This window comes from Sinocyclocheilus anshuiensis, unplaced genomic scaffold (genome assembly GCF_001515605.1).
Source record: "Sinocyclocheilus anshuiensis isolate Anshui unplaced genomic scaffold, SAMN03320099.WGS_v1.1 scaffold55, whole genome shotgun sequence".
NCBI classification, from domain to species: Eukaryota; Metazoa; Chordata; class Actinopteri; order Cypriniformes; family Cyprinidae; genus Sinocyclocheilus; species Sinocyclocheilus anshuiensis.
Window position 1 is genome coordinate 2,653,182 of NW_015549647.1, and position 15,160 is coordinate 2,668,341.

Below are 15,160 nucleotides of genomic sequence, written 5' to 3' on the forward strand. Positions count from 1 at the left end.
TGGTTTTGCTGTTTTTTTATCTGGCTAAGTAAAAGTATTAAAGGTTGGGTGAAAACTGGGGTGAATATCAAACCAACCCTGAATGCAGTTCACTTAATGGCAACCGGTGTCATTAATAACAAGGATTTTCTGATTCTTACATGTAGTATATTTAAGTGCAATCCCAACTATGCAGCTGATTCTAAAGATTCCATTAGTCAATTCACTTGCTAGTTTAAGAACATTCCAATAAAATATTCCAAGTAGATTTAACACGTTGCTATGAAGTTACTAAGGTGTTTTAGTAGTTTTAACACATTGCAACTCAGTTGCTTGGGTTTCAGAGTAGTTTTATCACATTGATATTTGCTTGGTAGGGTGTTTTGAATAGTTTTAGTGCATTGCAACTAAAACTACCAGTGATGTAAGTGATTCGCCAAATGCATGCCATACGAAACAGACACCTGCCATTTTTAAAAAGCCTTGTAAACACACAGTTTAAATATACACAAAGTAACTCCATGAGCATAGAAAACAGCGACAGATGGACTGACACCAAAGCCCAGGCACTTCTCTGTCCTCCATCCTCCAGTTGTCGACGTTGTTGAATTCTGTGCTTAGGGTAGGGACACATCAAACGGATGCCAAAAAAAAAAGAGCTGAGGAAAGACCAACTGTGCAGTCACCTCGCATCACCTGCGTCGGGGCAAAAAAAGTTGCACTAGAACACACCGGACTAGACAGACTACAGCCGACGGCCAACTAGCGTGTACGCTCTGCGCTTGCCTGAGAAAACATAACTCTCCCATACCAGCATGTGGCAGTAGTCTGTATTCGGCGTTCAAACAGGGAAACCGGAAGAGCTAGAACTGTGGATTTACACAGCAAGCAGCGCTTGCTTTTACCACAGTTTCCACCAGTAGCAGCCTCTCCTGGATCATGGTGATTAGCTGATCCTCGACATCTTGATTCCACAAAGCCATGGTATTACCATGGTACTATTAAAATAATCCTCTGGTCAAATGAGGTGACAAGACAAGTGACAAGAATGACAACAATTGTCTCTGCGTTCCATCTTTACGCCGTCTTTGGTTTGCTTTTGTCACTTCGTTTTTTTTCTTGTGCGCTCATTCACTAAGCTGAATAGCCAATTGGAATTCTCTTTCTCGCCAACAAGCTCCGCTGCCTATGCAACATGCAGAATTGGCCGAAAAACAGCCGACATACTGTAGTATATGGAAACAAATGACTACGGAAGTCTATAATGGAAGAATACTAAATGATGACAGAATTTTAATTAAAGGGTGAACTATGCCTTTAAGGTCAGCCAAGTATTTTTAGTGTAGGGGTACCCAATCTTGTCTCTGGAGATCTACCTTCCTGCAAAGTTCAGATCCAACCATAATCCAATACATCTGAATCAGCAAGTTAAGATTCTCAGGAACAGAAAAAGGACTGGGCACTCCTATTGGAGATCTAACGCATTGCTATGCACTTTCTGGAAACTTTTGGGCAATGTGCTACAACTGCTGTTAACACCTTAGCAACTTCACCCTTGCCTTAACAAACACCAACAAAACCAAACAGAACTATTCTTATTTGTGTCAGACGAAATGTCATCACTGCTTACCTTGGGTCGCACAGGAAGTCAGTGCTGTCACCATCCGCCCTCCATACAAGCCACTCCCTAAAGGAGGGGTGGCAGAACATGCGAGTTCTGTCTCGACGGCCAATCAGAAAGCAGGAAAGAGCGTCCATGCGCTGCTGGAAGTCCTCCCACTCCAGTTCTCCTTTCATGGACCCGGCATTCAGGGCCCGGAAGAGCTGTTCATCCGTCAGAGGGTGCAAAGATGCTAGAGCCACGTTTAGCAGTGGCAATACTCGTTCAAATGCTGAGGCCGATGGGAATTTCATGTTGCACTGCAGCAGGTAGAGCTCAGACAAAGACACAGGAATAACCTTATAGCTGGAGCTTTTAATGACCAGGTGACCCTTCTCAAACAGGTCGAGGGTTAATTTTAAATAAAGATATGAGCCTTGGCTGCGGGCGACCAGGTGGGCACGGAGTTTAGAGATGATTGCTGGGTCGGCTTTGCCATTGATGGCAATGTTGCTGAGGATATCAGGGCTGTGGTCTACACGGTGCTGGATGTAGGAGGTGAGGTCAGAGGTTATATCCTTGTTGTTATGAAAATCATCCAGAAAGATGATGGGAAAGGGGAGGAGACTGGTGACTTCCTGTGAGAAGATCAACAAAAAAGCAAATGCAAAGACCCTTATGAGTTATAAAATAAAATACACCAAGTTCTTGAAAATGTACTTTTGTATTTATGTTGATATGTTCATTTGATTTTGAGAAAAATTAAGAAACGTTTAATGACTGTCACGGTTTCCACATCAATATTAAGCAGCAAAAATAAATTACATTTCACAGTATATAAAATTAGAAAACGGTTCTTCTAAATTCTAATAACATTTCACAATACTACAGTTTTTATTGTATTTTTGATCAAATAAAAATACAGCCTTGGTGAGCATAAGAGACTTCTTTGAAAAACATCTAGAAAATCTCAATTATTCCAAACTTTTGACTGGTAGTGTATTTTACAAGGTATCTTTTATAAATATCATAAATTATGAATTTAAAAATATTTGTAAGTTTTTGGGGAGTCACACCACATGACATTTTACAATCTTAACTAACCTTGCCATGTCATAAAAAGTTAAACAAATGATCTGATATTTATAAAAAGGCTTGACACACAGTCATGGGGGTCTGCAGGGGTCCTCGCTATGACATCATGTTGGTTGCACCACATGACTTTGATCAATAAATTACAAAATGGCCACTTTTGACAATGTCTGCATAATTCAGATACTGGTAATACAGCTTTCTGCCAGCTGCAATGGAAAGACATGCAATTAAATATGAAAAAAGGCTGGGATTTTAAGGGATGAACCTTCACTGGCTGTTCTGCACCACAGCACAAGAGTAATGACCACCAGCCTTCCCAAAGAACTCCTATTTCTTCTCTTGAATAATTATCGTTCCTTTCAGTTTACAGTTTTGTGCTGTAACCACTGACAACAGGGTGCCCTTGATGACTGCGAGAGGGAAAATGAATGAATACTACAAGGACCACAAAAGTCTGTTCATTTTTTATCTTACTGCACATCCTCATCATCATCTGTATGCAAATCACGACAAATGTTTTCCAATCAAAACAACTGCAGGATTAATGCTGTAGAATAAACACCGGCAGCCTGGTTGTGTGGGTTGTCTGGCACTTTTAGGTCACTGCTCTGAGAAGTAGTGAGTGAGAGAGAAAGAGACTGTGTACGTGTGTGAAAAGTGTATAGGGACATGCGTAGCATCTGCGGTGTTGCATCACAGCCCTTATCCCCTCTTATATAAGCTTGGCTCCTGCAGGCCAGAGTCCAGCTCTGATCAGACATGGCTTACACACACCCACCCTACAACACTAGCCACTGACCAGCATCCAAAACTCACCACTGCAACCATTCTGAAAGCTCAGATTGCACATCAGGACATTGAGAATTTAAAACCTTCTCAGTAGTCTTACTTCGTATTAAAACCAGCAAAAAATAGTCTAGCCAAAGTTAGGGTGCAGCCAATGCAAAAAAAACAAAAACTTACCACTACGTTGACCCTGATGGTCACAATCAGTTTAAGCCAAATAGGAAATTTGGAGATGATTTTGGTGATGAAAGTCGCTATGGTGTCTCCATAGTCTGGTTTGTGGTACTCTGCTTCATTAAGACCGTCCACTAGGATGATGTAATCTTCTTCTGGAATCTTCCGCTCTGCACAACAAAATCAGAAATTACATGGTTAGATGAACTAGAAGCCCGATGCGGGCCCTGAGTTTGTTAAGTGTTTGCATCCTGGCATTACGTGGGTGTGTTCAGGTTTTTCTTTTGAAAAGTTAACAGGAACAATGTGTACTGCTGAATTCATGTACTAGGTGACTTTAGAACAACCAGCACAATAAAACCCTGCATGCTGCTTTCTTTCACCATATGTTGAGTAGGAAAAAGTGCCTACAGTCTGTAGTGAAACTCTCACTCTCACAATTTTTGAGTACTTGCCACTTGACAAATAGCTGCACCCTTCAGAATGCAATTTGTTGAAGGAATAATTCACATAAAAATGAAAAATATTTCATATTTGGAGCTAAGCAGCACCTATCCTCATTCATTTTCATTGTATAGAGTAAATGAAACTTTCTGCCTAACATCTGCTTTTGAGTTCCACAGAAGAAAGCAAATCAGGTTTGAAACAGCATGAGGGTGAATAAATGATAACACAATATTAATTTTGGGGTGAATTATTCCTTTGAAGTCGCAAACGTAATTACTTCCATATTGTGGTGCTTTTCAACGTGAAATAAGATATTCAACAAGAAAAAAAAAATGTAGGGCAGGACCTGATTTTATCAATCACCAATTGATTGGATCATGAAATTAGGGCATTCAATACCAGAATAGAGGAAAACCTGAATGCAATTCAGCAGTCAGTTCAGAGGATTGAAACAGCCGATTTTGAGAAGCTTTTTTTACTGGAACATGGATGCTGAAGTTCATGGTTACTATTGAAAGCATCTCCACCTACATTAAAGTAACATTTCTTTTTCAAATCAATCATTATTTGTTAATATTGCCACCATAAAAAATCTATTACACTGAGGTTATTAATCAGAATTAAATTACTACATTAACTACTGGTATAATTACAGTTATGCTGCATTTGCTACAAGAGTATCTTAAAACAATGCCTAATTAGCTGTTGGGCTATAAATTAATATTAAAACCAACTAATAGGCAGCACAAAGCCACATTTTGACAAACGATTACATTAATTTTTTTTCTTTTCCTTTTTGGAAGAAAACACCCGACAAGTAACATTGACTATCTCTGTGAAAAATTTACCTGCTTATCTTGTATGTCTAAAGTTTTTCTCTAATTTTCACACATGGAATATTCACCACAATAAGCTACCAAATCAAAAACATGACAAAAAATAAGCACATGTGAAAGGTGCAGTTTCACGAGACACTAAGACTGGCTCATCTTGTATATGATCTGCACTATATAAGAAAAAAAAAAAACAGCTAAATAAACCCATTGTCATAAACTGTCATAAAATGTAATAACTTTTACCCAACATTATTAATATAAAGGCTGTTTTACTTTTCTCGATTCTCTCTCTAATCTGATGTTACAAACCAGGAACACTGATTTTCAGTCAAGAGTTCAGAGTGACAGTTCCATGTCTTCATTTCCATGCTCGAAATTTGCTCTAGCCTCATTCTCTAAAATTCCTGTTAAGTCCTTCATCTGTCGTTCCTTGTGATCCAAGCCGTTTCTGAAGACCATCTGTTCACATCCATACTGGGCCAAATTAAATGAGGCAAGAGCGCTCTTCTCCCCCCATTACCCCTGAGCAAACATATTTAGTTTTTATGTGATGGTGTGATTAATGACAGTAGCATGTGATGCATCTCACCTTTGCGTAGAAGTGTGAGGGGCTCCAGGACTCCCTTACGGAAGGCAGCGGCAGGGTCCTGGACGCAGGAGCGCAAGCTGAGCAGGCTCTGCAGGTGTGTCTCTCTGAGCAAGAGCTCTCGATAAGCATTGAGGCGAGGAGCTCTGCACAGTAAAGCGGACACACTGTGCACTAACTCTGGGACCAAGCATGTGTATGTGTTATCAGCCTGACAATAGTGATAGGCCACCACCTACAACAGAAGAAACAGGGGTGAAGGAGGTAAAAACAGAAAACAGATGGGAAAACATTGAAAATGGGAGTTTTGGACAGGTTGAAAACAAAAAGGAAAGAGGGATTGTTCACCCAAAAATGTCTAAAAATTTCTACTCATATTTTCTTTCTTTCTATGGAACCCAAAAGGGCGAATTAAACAGAGAAAGAATATCCTGACAGCTCTGGGCTCAGTCTCCAAAAAGCTTTGCAAACCTAAGTAGATAGACACAATTAGCAACAATGGTCTTTATGATCTACTTTTGCTTACAATGCTTTGGGAATCACAGCCCTGGATTGGTCAAGGCTCCAAGGTGACAAAAAAGCACCATAAAAGTACCATAAAAATGGTCCATGTGACTTGTGTGCTATATTATTAAGTCATATGATGGCTTTGATGAAGAACAGACCGAAATAGATTTTCACTGAAAATCTACATATCTTGATTCCACAGTGCATTCATGAGGGAAGTAGAAATGGCTGTTTCATGAATGGACCACTCCTTTGACTCAAATATTTTAAAATGAATTGGTTGATCCAGTTAGCAACAATAGTCTGAATGATTTCTTAATCATTCTAAATGATCCGGTTCAGGTCAGTTCACTCAATGACTCAATGATCCAGTTGCAGCAGAGGGGAAGATTATAAGTGAATAATGAATTCAATTTTAAAAAATGTCTGTTTTCAATGCTAATATGACCTCAGAAGACTTGGAGTATGGAAAGTCATATGGACTACTTTTATATTAATCTCAGATTCAAAACCTATCCCTCTTTTGTTCCACAGAACAATGTCATACGTGAGTAAATGGTGATAATTTTCAACTTTGGGTGAACAATTCCTTTAAAGGGCAATGCATTTTTGTTTCTTTCTGCCTTTTATTCTTTGCTCTTTGTAAATCATGCATTACACTGTTACAGGATCAAACCTGCTCTCTCATTATTTCCACACCAAGATTCTGATCACCAAATAAACGTCATTAATGCATCAATGTGGGCAGTCATGTGTTGAAATGGTTATCTTTGCAGAAGGTACAGGATTACAGCATGAGTCTATTTTGGAGCTTAATTTAAATGCTCTTCCACTGGGGAGGAAGTTTTAGGTTTTGAAAGTAACAGTACTGTAGGTTTTCAAAGCACATGGAGCTCTTTTATCTCAAAGATCAAGGAAAATCTAATTCCTCATGATATAACCCCTTTAAGGTTTGTTTGAATATCATAAGTCCCAAATCGTTCTGAAATACTGGCGAATCCAAGCTTCTGAACAGAAGTGAGAATGAAATTGTGGCCTGAAACGACTTTCCACTGACAGATGGCTGATTAAAAAGACGTGACTAGAAGACTCAACAGAGAAGGTTCAGGTCCAGATGTAAATGGAAAAACATGCGCACATACTGGCACACAGAGCAAAGTGTTGAATATGCATGTGTCATGCAGTTTGCCTCTGTCACGGAATGACACATCTAAAACGTCGCACAAAACATCATGTGTATTTATAAATAAACATGAGAGCTGCTCGGTGGAATCTCTTTATTTTGCTGTAAAATTTTTTTGAAGAGCTTCCATTTTTAAAAATCGCCCAATCAAAAAAAAAATTCATTAAAAAGAAGGGTCTATTGTCTGGAAGTGGGCATTTTTGGATGCGTGTCACGAAGCCCATTAAAAAAAACAATAATTATATATGTAATATAAGAACATTATTAAGTATATAGAACATTATTCACATAATTAAGGAAAGCAATTAATTAAAGTGCAGATTAAATCTAACCAGCGACTACAGTTGCCATTCCAAGCTGTTTCAGAGATAGGAATCTCTTTATTGATTTAATATAATTTTTCCACTGAATGAAATGCCAGTTAGTATTACTTGAATATCAACTGTTATTTTACCCAGAAAGTTGGAATGAAACAAATAAATAATAAATAGTACACTCAAAAAAGTTTAAAAATTTGCATTTTTATTATTTTTTTAAATGCAGTAAAACCGTAATATTATAAAATATTATTGCAATTTAAAATAAATGTTTTCCTTTTTTAATATATTATGTATTAATGTAATTTATTCCTTATTTCAAAGTCGATACGGACAAGTATGTTTTGTCAGATTTACCTGACCTTCTTAGGGAAAACTAGTCTTGTCCAAATAGGGCTAAAGTGTTTACCTTGCTAGCCAGGCGTTTGACTGCCCCCTCTCTGTGCCGGTGTGTGTCTGGGGTTGGGGGGCAGCTGTTGCTGTGGAGGGGACTCTGTGAGGGGGGGTTCAGCTGATTGGTTTGATGAGCATCAGCTCCTCGATCTACAACACAAACACACACAATTCCCCTATTATTTTACATTAATTCAATGCATATGGGTATTGCAGGTCTGAAAATCTGAGATACTAACACATCTCAGTTGAAGTTTACATATTAATCGAAAGCCTCGAGTCCATGTGATCCAGAAGTTGAAAAATACGGAGATCAAAAACCAGCACGTCTTCAAATTTCTACTTTTGAGTTACAATGTTTTGCAATATGATGAGTAAACACAAAAAGTTAAACTATTCCTAAAGGGACATCTTACTCTGGGGTGTAGCTTCAGGGCTGTTGGAAGCAATCTGTCTCATTCGTCCACCATGACAGCTGAGAGCCACCAGCCGTGATATCACTGCTGTCTTTCCGAAACCGACGTTACCTATGATGACAGCCCCTTTACCCTCACCGGCCTTTCCTCCCCCCGTAAGCACCTCCTCCAGCCGCTGAAACAGCCAATCACGACCCACAAACACTGCATCCATAGAGACGCTGGGCACCTCAAACAGCAGGGGTTTGAGCATGATGTCCACTGGTTTGTAGGGCGTGAGACGAGCTGCAGGATTCAAACAACACAGGTGTTTAAAGGGATAGTTGATGAAAATTACCCCATGATTTACTCACCCTCAAGCCATCCTATGTGTATATGACTTTCTTCTTTCAGACAAATACAATCGGAGTTATATTATTTGTTGCTCTCTCCTCTACGCTTCCACGTTCGTCACTTCTCACCAGAGCTTACACTATGCCTACGTCATCCGCTGGAATGCCACTCTCTCATGAACGAGCGTACTACAGTTAGCGGAAGCTAGAAATTACGGTTTAAATAAATATGGATAAAATTGTTATTACAAAAATGCATTAATTCTGCCCTTTAACCCCCAAATAATTTTTTTTATATAACTCTGATTGTATTTGTCTGAAAGAAGAAAGCCATATACACCTAGGATGAGGGTGAGTAAATCATGGGGTAATTTAAATTTTTGGGTGAACTATCCCTTTAAAATAAACCACACACAGACAGACACACACACAACTCACACAGGCAAATCAATGTAGAACATATTTCAAATGAAATGAATCATAAGAATGAATCATAAGGCCTTGAATTGCTTGAAATGAAAACATAAAATGGAGCCCAAACACCCAATTTATTTTCTTTATAAATGCTTGTCAGATGTATGCCACATTCTGGAGGTTAAATGCATGGCTGCTTCATGCAGTCTTCGCAGGGTAAATGTACTAATAAAAGTTACTTATATTGTTTACATTTAATTTGGCAATTTGTAGCGGTTAGTCAGCACCTTTAGTTTCTTGATTGCGGCCCCCTGTATGAGCTCCATGCCACTGTAAACGCATGGAGGAGCGCTGGGGAGCGTTCCTCTGTTCATCCAGATACCGCAACTCCTCCAGTTTAGTACTGCTAGTGGCTGCAGGGAGAAAGACAGAATGAGAGAAGGAGATTCATTTAGGGTTGTGTTTGGCTCACAGACAGCAGAGAGATTACATGCCACCTATACAATCTGCCGCTGTGCGTGGAGGAACACGTATACCCAACACCCCCACCCACCCCAATTCATATATACACACTTCTACAATTTTTGGAGAAACATTTTTGACTTGTACACTCTCAGAAAAAAAAGGTACAAAGCTGTCACTGGGGCGGTACCCTTTCAATAGGTATGAATATGTCGACTTTGAGTACTAACATGTACCTCTAAAGTACCAATATACACCCTTTAGGGCAGGGGTCTCCAAACTCGGAGTTTAGCTCCAATTCTAATTAAACACACCTGAACCAGCTAATTAAGTAAGGTCTTAAGCTGCCCTCCCGCCATGTCTTAATTACCAAAATTCCAAGATGACAACATGTGACATTCTACTCTGAGCTGTCCATGGACTGAGTGAACCTAAATGAACCTGGTGGTGGTCAGGTGGTACAGCTGTTACATGGTCCAAGTCGTAGTTCTCAGAACATTCCGAGCTTACAAATTGTAATTACGAGTTCTGGAGCATGTGAAGGCTTTGGCGTTGATAGTGTTGCCATAGAAACACATAATTCAGCTCAGAGTAGAATGTCACGTGTTGTCATCTCAGAATTACGGTAATTACGACATGGCGTGAAGGCAGCATTACTAGGTATACTAGAAACTTCCAGGCAGGTGTGTTGAGGCAAGTTGGAGCTAAACACTTCAGGACACCGGCCCTTCAGGACTGAGTTTGGAGACCCTTGCTTTAGAGTGTTGTCACGTGTTGTCATCTCAGAATTACGGTAATTACGACATGGCGTAATTTTTTTCTGAGAGTGTATTACTCAATCATAATTCATCTATCAATCATCATTCAATCCATCAATGGCTCATTTAATTTATCCTTTTCATTGCCCACCACACTACACCCCACCCATTTCACTCATCCCTGTACAATCCCCCATCCTGTCCCATAATCTAATCTACTTGAAACCCAGACGGGCATAAACACAGGGATGATGATTGTCATTTGTCACGTTGCATTTGTTTGTGGAGGGACTCAAATGCAAAATCATGATCCAGCCCTTTGAAGCTGCACACATATAAATACATTAGCTTCCTTTTTCAACGCTCTGTAGGACAAAGATCACCACAGACAGGCACTTGGCGAGACATTTTGCTTTGTTGGAGTCATTCTGTATATCTGACAGCAATTTCTCTATTTAGCTTTACAGCAAGAGGAAATCAAAGCCACCCGCTTGCAGAGCTTTCCACAAGCCGCAGGAGGAGAGGCAGCCAGGCGATATAGTGCACTGAACTTTTCCCTTCCAGGACATGCTACCATGTTTAGGAAACAAGAAACAAACACACACACACACACCCACCAACACACACACACACACACACACACACACACACACACAGAGAGAGAGAGAGAAACAGACAACCAGCTGCAAACCTTTATACTAGCCAGCTTAAAGACAAAAAAAAACACCCTTCAAGAATTTGAGGCCAGTAAGGTTTTTTTTAAGCATTTAACACTTTTATTCAGCAAGAATGCATTAAACTGATCAAAAGTGACAGTAAAGACATTTACACTGTTACAAAAAAAAAACTATTTCCAATAAATGCTGTTCATCTTTGTATTCATCAAAGAAACCTGAAAAATATTAAGCAGCACAACCGTTTTCAACATTGATAATAAGAAATATTTCTTGAGCACTTAATCAGCATATTAGAATGATTTCTGAAGGATCAAGTGACACTGAAGACTAAACATTCAGATTTGTGAATTAATATATTACATTTAAAAATATATTAAAATAGAAAAATAGTTATTTTAATTTGTAATTTTCACAGTATTTCTGTTTTCACTGATTTGATCAAATGAAGGCAGCCTTGGTGATCATAAGAGACTTTAAAACTTTAAAACAGTTTCTGGTCCAAAGTACATATACAAAATAACAGTATTTTGCTAACATACTTTTATTATTTTAAAGAATGTTTTTATAGTTTAATGTGGTAACATTTTAGCGGTTCAGTAAGTGACTGATTCAGTGAGTTTATTCAAACATACATTTTTGAGTTTAAGTGTTTCCGAGTAATTAATTACAAAAAGACTACTAAGAGTCTTTCATTTGTGAATCAGACTAAATTAGTAGCTAGCCAGCAAAGACAAAGCAACAGAAAACATACTGTCTACACATTATTTTGCAGTACACAGCATTTTTATCTAATCACATTCAATTCAGACCACAAGCTCACATCTTGGGTAAAATACAACTTCTTTTAGCATTGTGCTATAGATTCAGCAGGGGTGGACTGATGAATAATGTGCAGAAAACACTAAGGTACCAAACCCCTCATCCAAATTTTATAATATAAAGATAAATGATACAGCATGTGATGATTCATTACTCACCTGCCACAGAATTTGGACGTGGCATAACCAAAGAAGTGCTGTGGTACGTGATTGGTCCATCCACAGGTGATGTCACGACGGGTGTTGCCCCTCCTGTGGTGCCTGTCCTCAGCTGGGCTTCACCAGACACCGCCGACTCCTCTGGGGTGATGGGAGTGCAGGGCGGATGAGTGCTACGCCCGCTCTCGCCCCTTACACCCGCACCGCCATCTTTCGCCCACTCCAGACTAGAGCCACAGCGCTCTTCATTCTCGCTGGAACTGGTGACTGTTGCTGCAGGATGAAGAGAAAGAGAGAGACAGATGAAGGTGAATGAGGTATGGGGGAGGGACCAGATATTAATGGGAAGGACACAAGAGGAGAGAATGACACAGAAGGTCAAAACCAGAACATCACGGAAAAGAAAACAGGAATTAGCCATCAAAGGCAGTTTTGGAGAGATGGTCAACAAACAATGATCTTGGAGTGTAAGGACATCAGACAGGACTCGTTCAGGTAATTGCTGTCAGACGTTTTGCTTTAATGCAGCTGTCTTTGACCTTTCTTTGCCGCAACCAAATTGAAAAACACTATTTTGGGCTTTAAAACACCCTATTGATGTCCTACTTCAAGAAACCGCCAACCTGAAATAAAGACACAACACTGTCCCAGTTTTGATAGAGCGTATCTCAGACTCATGAGCATTAACAGCACAGACCAACAAAAACACCTCAAGAAAGTTAACAAACAGTAAACAGCTTTGATAAGTCGGTCTAGCGCTCACTTCCTCTCTTCCTCACAGTCCTGGTGCTGTTTTTTGGTGGTGCGGAAAAGTCAGTCGTGCATAAACATACACACCTCTGTCAGCATCTCCAAATGTGCTGTAACATGTTAGAGATGTTGAAAACTCATAAACAGCTCTGGGAGACATAGAAGAAGAGCAGAAGGAGAATGGGGGAGTGAAACTGACCCCTTATAAAAGAAGTAAAGAACTGACATTTACAATAAATAGAATGAACTCCTCAAGTACTCTACGCACTAAACTACGAAATCTGAATATAGACCAATCACAATTTAGCAGCTTTCATTATAAGCACTCAGAGAAATTGATAATTTTTTTTTGTAATCTTAGTGTTGTTTATGAAGAAAGCCATATATATCTGGGAAGGCATGAGGGTGAGCAAACGATGGAAGAATTTTCATTTTTGGGTGAAATATCTCTTTAATCGCCAGGTTCAGAGCAGGCATTGAAGATTGAAGAGGAGCTACTGCTGTCTTTGCACTCAAAAAGTGAAAATACTCTAAAAAAAAATGTTTGTAGGTCATAAACCTTTTGAATAAATCATAAGGCATGATTAACGAGCTGTTTGCAAAAAATATTCCACAAACAAGCACACTTTTGCATCAAATACCTTTTTGTATAAAATAAAACACTTTATGGACGTTATCTGCTGAACTTCGATGATTAAATTCTACCAAACAAAAAATACAAATGACTTGAATTTAGTTAAATGTCATTTCTGTAATTTCAGAACCAAAAATGAAAAATGAAACAAAGTATTGAACATTTTCTCTTGTGCTTCTGACAGCTGGATGGCAGACCAGCTTTTAATTCAGCCCGACAGATATGCTTTCACGCTTGGCTTGTGAAAGAGACTTAACTCTTTTTAAAAATTATCGACAAAACAAAGTTTGTACGGAGCCTATATGCTGTAAGCAGCTCCTCAAGTACTCTATGCACTAAACTACGAAATCTGAATATAGACCAATCACAATTTAGCAGCTTTCATTATAAGCACTCAGAGAAATTTATAATTTTTTTTTGTAATCTTAGTGTTGTTTATGAAGAAAGCCATATATATCTGGGAAGGCATGAGGGTGAGCAAACGATGGAAGAATTTTCATTTTTGGGTGAAATATCTCTTTAATCGCCAGGTTCAGAGCAGGCATTGAAGATTGAAGAGGAGCTACTGCTGTCTTTGCACTCAAAAAGTGAAAATACTCTAAAAAAAAATGTTTGTAGGTCATAAACCTTTTGAATAAATCATAAGGCATGATTAACGAGCTGTTTGCAAAAAATATTCCACAAACAAGCACACTTTTGCATCAAATACCTTTTTGTATAAAATAAAACACTTTATGGACGTTATCTGCTGAACTTCGATGATTAAATTCTACCAAACAAAAAATACAAATGACTTGAATTTAGTTAAATGTCATTTCTGTAATTTCAGAACCAAAAATTAAAAATGAAACAAAGTATTGAACATTTTCTCTTGTGCTTCTGACAGCTGGATGGCAGACCAGCTTTTAATTCAGCCCGACAGATATGCTTTCACGCTTGGCTTGTGAAAGAGACTTAACTCTTTTTAAAAATTATCGACAAAACAAAGTTTGTACGGAGCCTATATGCTGTAAGCAGTCGTTGGAAAAATGGTAGCAAACAATGTTGGACTTTGATAAGTAGGGTGGTAGATGTTACCTATGATCCCGCTGTCCTTGCTCTCCAGGGTGGAGCTGGGTGTGGTGATGATGGTGGAAGTGGCAGTGGAGCAGGTGCTGGAGCAGATGACAGGAGCCCTGCTGTTGGAGGAGGTCTCAGGTAAGGTGGAACTGGGGCTCTCTGCGCTGGGAGACGCCGTACTGCTAGTCAATGTGGAGCAAGGACTAACGCCTTGACTGGACACTATACACTACAGAGTGAGTGAGTGAGTGAGTGAGTGAGTGAGTGAGACAGAGAGATTCAGCCCTGTAACGGCGACAGTAACCAACACACAGACAAACGTACATCCGCATTTTACCAGTGTTTATACTGGCAATACTTTAGTTAGGGATAAAGAGTAAATCGGCAAATCTGGTCAAATAAGCCAACAAGTAAAGATAAAGAGAAAAAAGAAAGAAAAATTGTTGAATTAAAGGTTTAAGGTTTTGAGACCTAAATGTTTCTTAATCCTGGTCTTATTGTAAAAAAAAAAATCTGTGATGACAACGTTCCACAGTCGAATCAAGTCAAGATGGAAAAAATGAAATCCATTTCCACATGTTCTTCCCATTTCACACAAATACATAATTACGGAAATAAATATTGGTTGTGAAGAGTTTCAGGTTGACTTGTTGGTTCAGTGGTTCTCAACCTTCTTTGACTCAAAGGCCCCATTCCTTTTAGAGCCAATATAAGCCAATATATATACAGGTGCATCTCAATAAATTAGAATGTCATGGAAAAGTTCATTTATTTCAGT

General features: G+C 39.0%; 1 protein-coding gene across 3 annotated transcripts in view; it reads right to left on the reverse strand.

Moving 5' to 3' along the window:
* The window catches only part of LOC107660065 (protein TANC1-like), an 89,324-nt gene that overhangs the window by 13,086 nt on the left and 61,078 nt on the right, over nucleotides 1–15,160 (reverse strand). For all 3 annotated transcript variants that reach the window (XM_016449266.1, XM_016449267.1, XM_016449268.1), the window contains 8 exons: nucleotides 14,401–14,611; nucleotides 11,940–12,212; nucleotides 9,353–9,478; nucleotides 8,320–8,604; nucleotides 7,920–8,053; nucleotides 5,507–5,738; nucleotides 3,638–3,804; nucleotides 1,610–2,217 (listed from right to left, as the gene is read on the reverse strand). In XM_016449266.1, coding sequence (XP_016304752.1) covers nucleotides 1,610–2,217; nucleotides 3,638–3,804; nucleotides 5,507–5,738; nucleotides 7,920–8,053; nucleotides 8,320–8,604; nucleotides 9,353–9,478; nucleotides 11,940–12,212; nucleotides 14,401–14,611 — 2,036 coding nt within the window. The remainder of the gene's footprint in view (nucleotides 1–1,609; nucleotides 2,218–3,637; nucleotides 3,805–5,506; nucleotides 5,739–7,919; nucleotides 8,054–8,319; nucleotides 8,605–9,352; nucleotides 9,479–11,939; nucleotides 12,213–14,400; nucleotides 14,612–15,160) is intronic.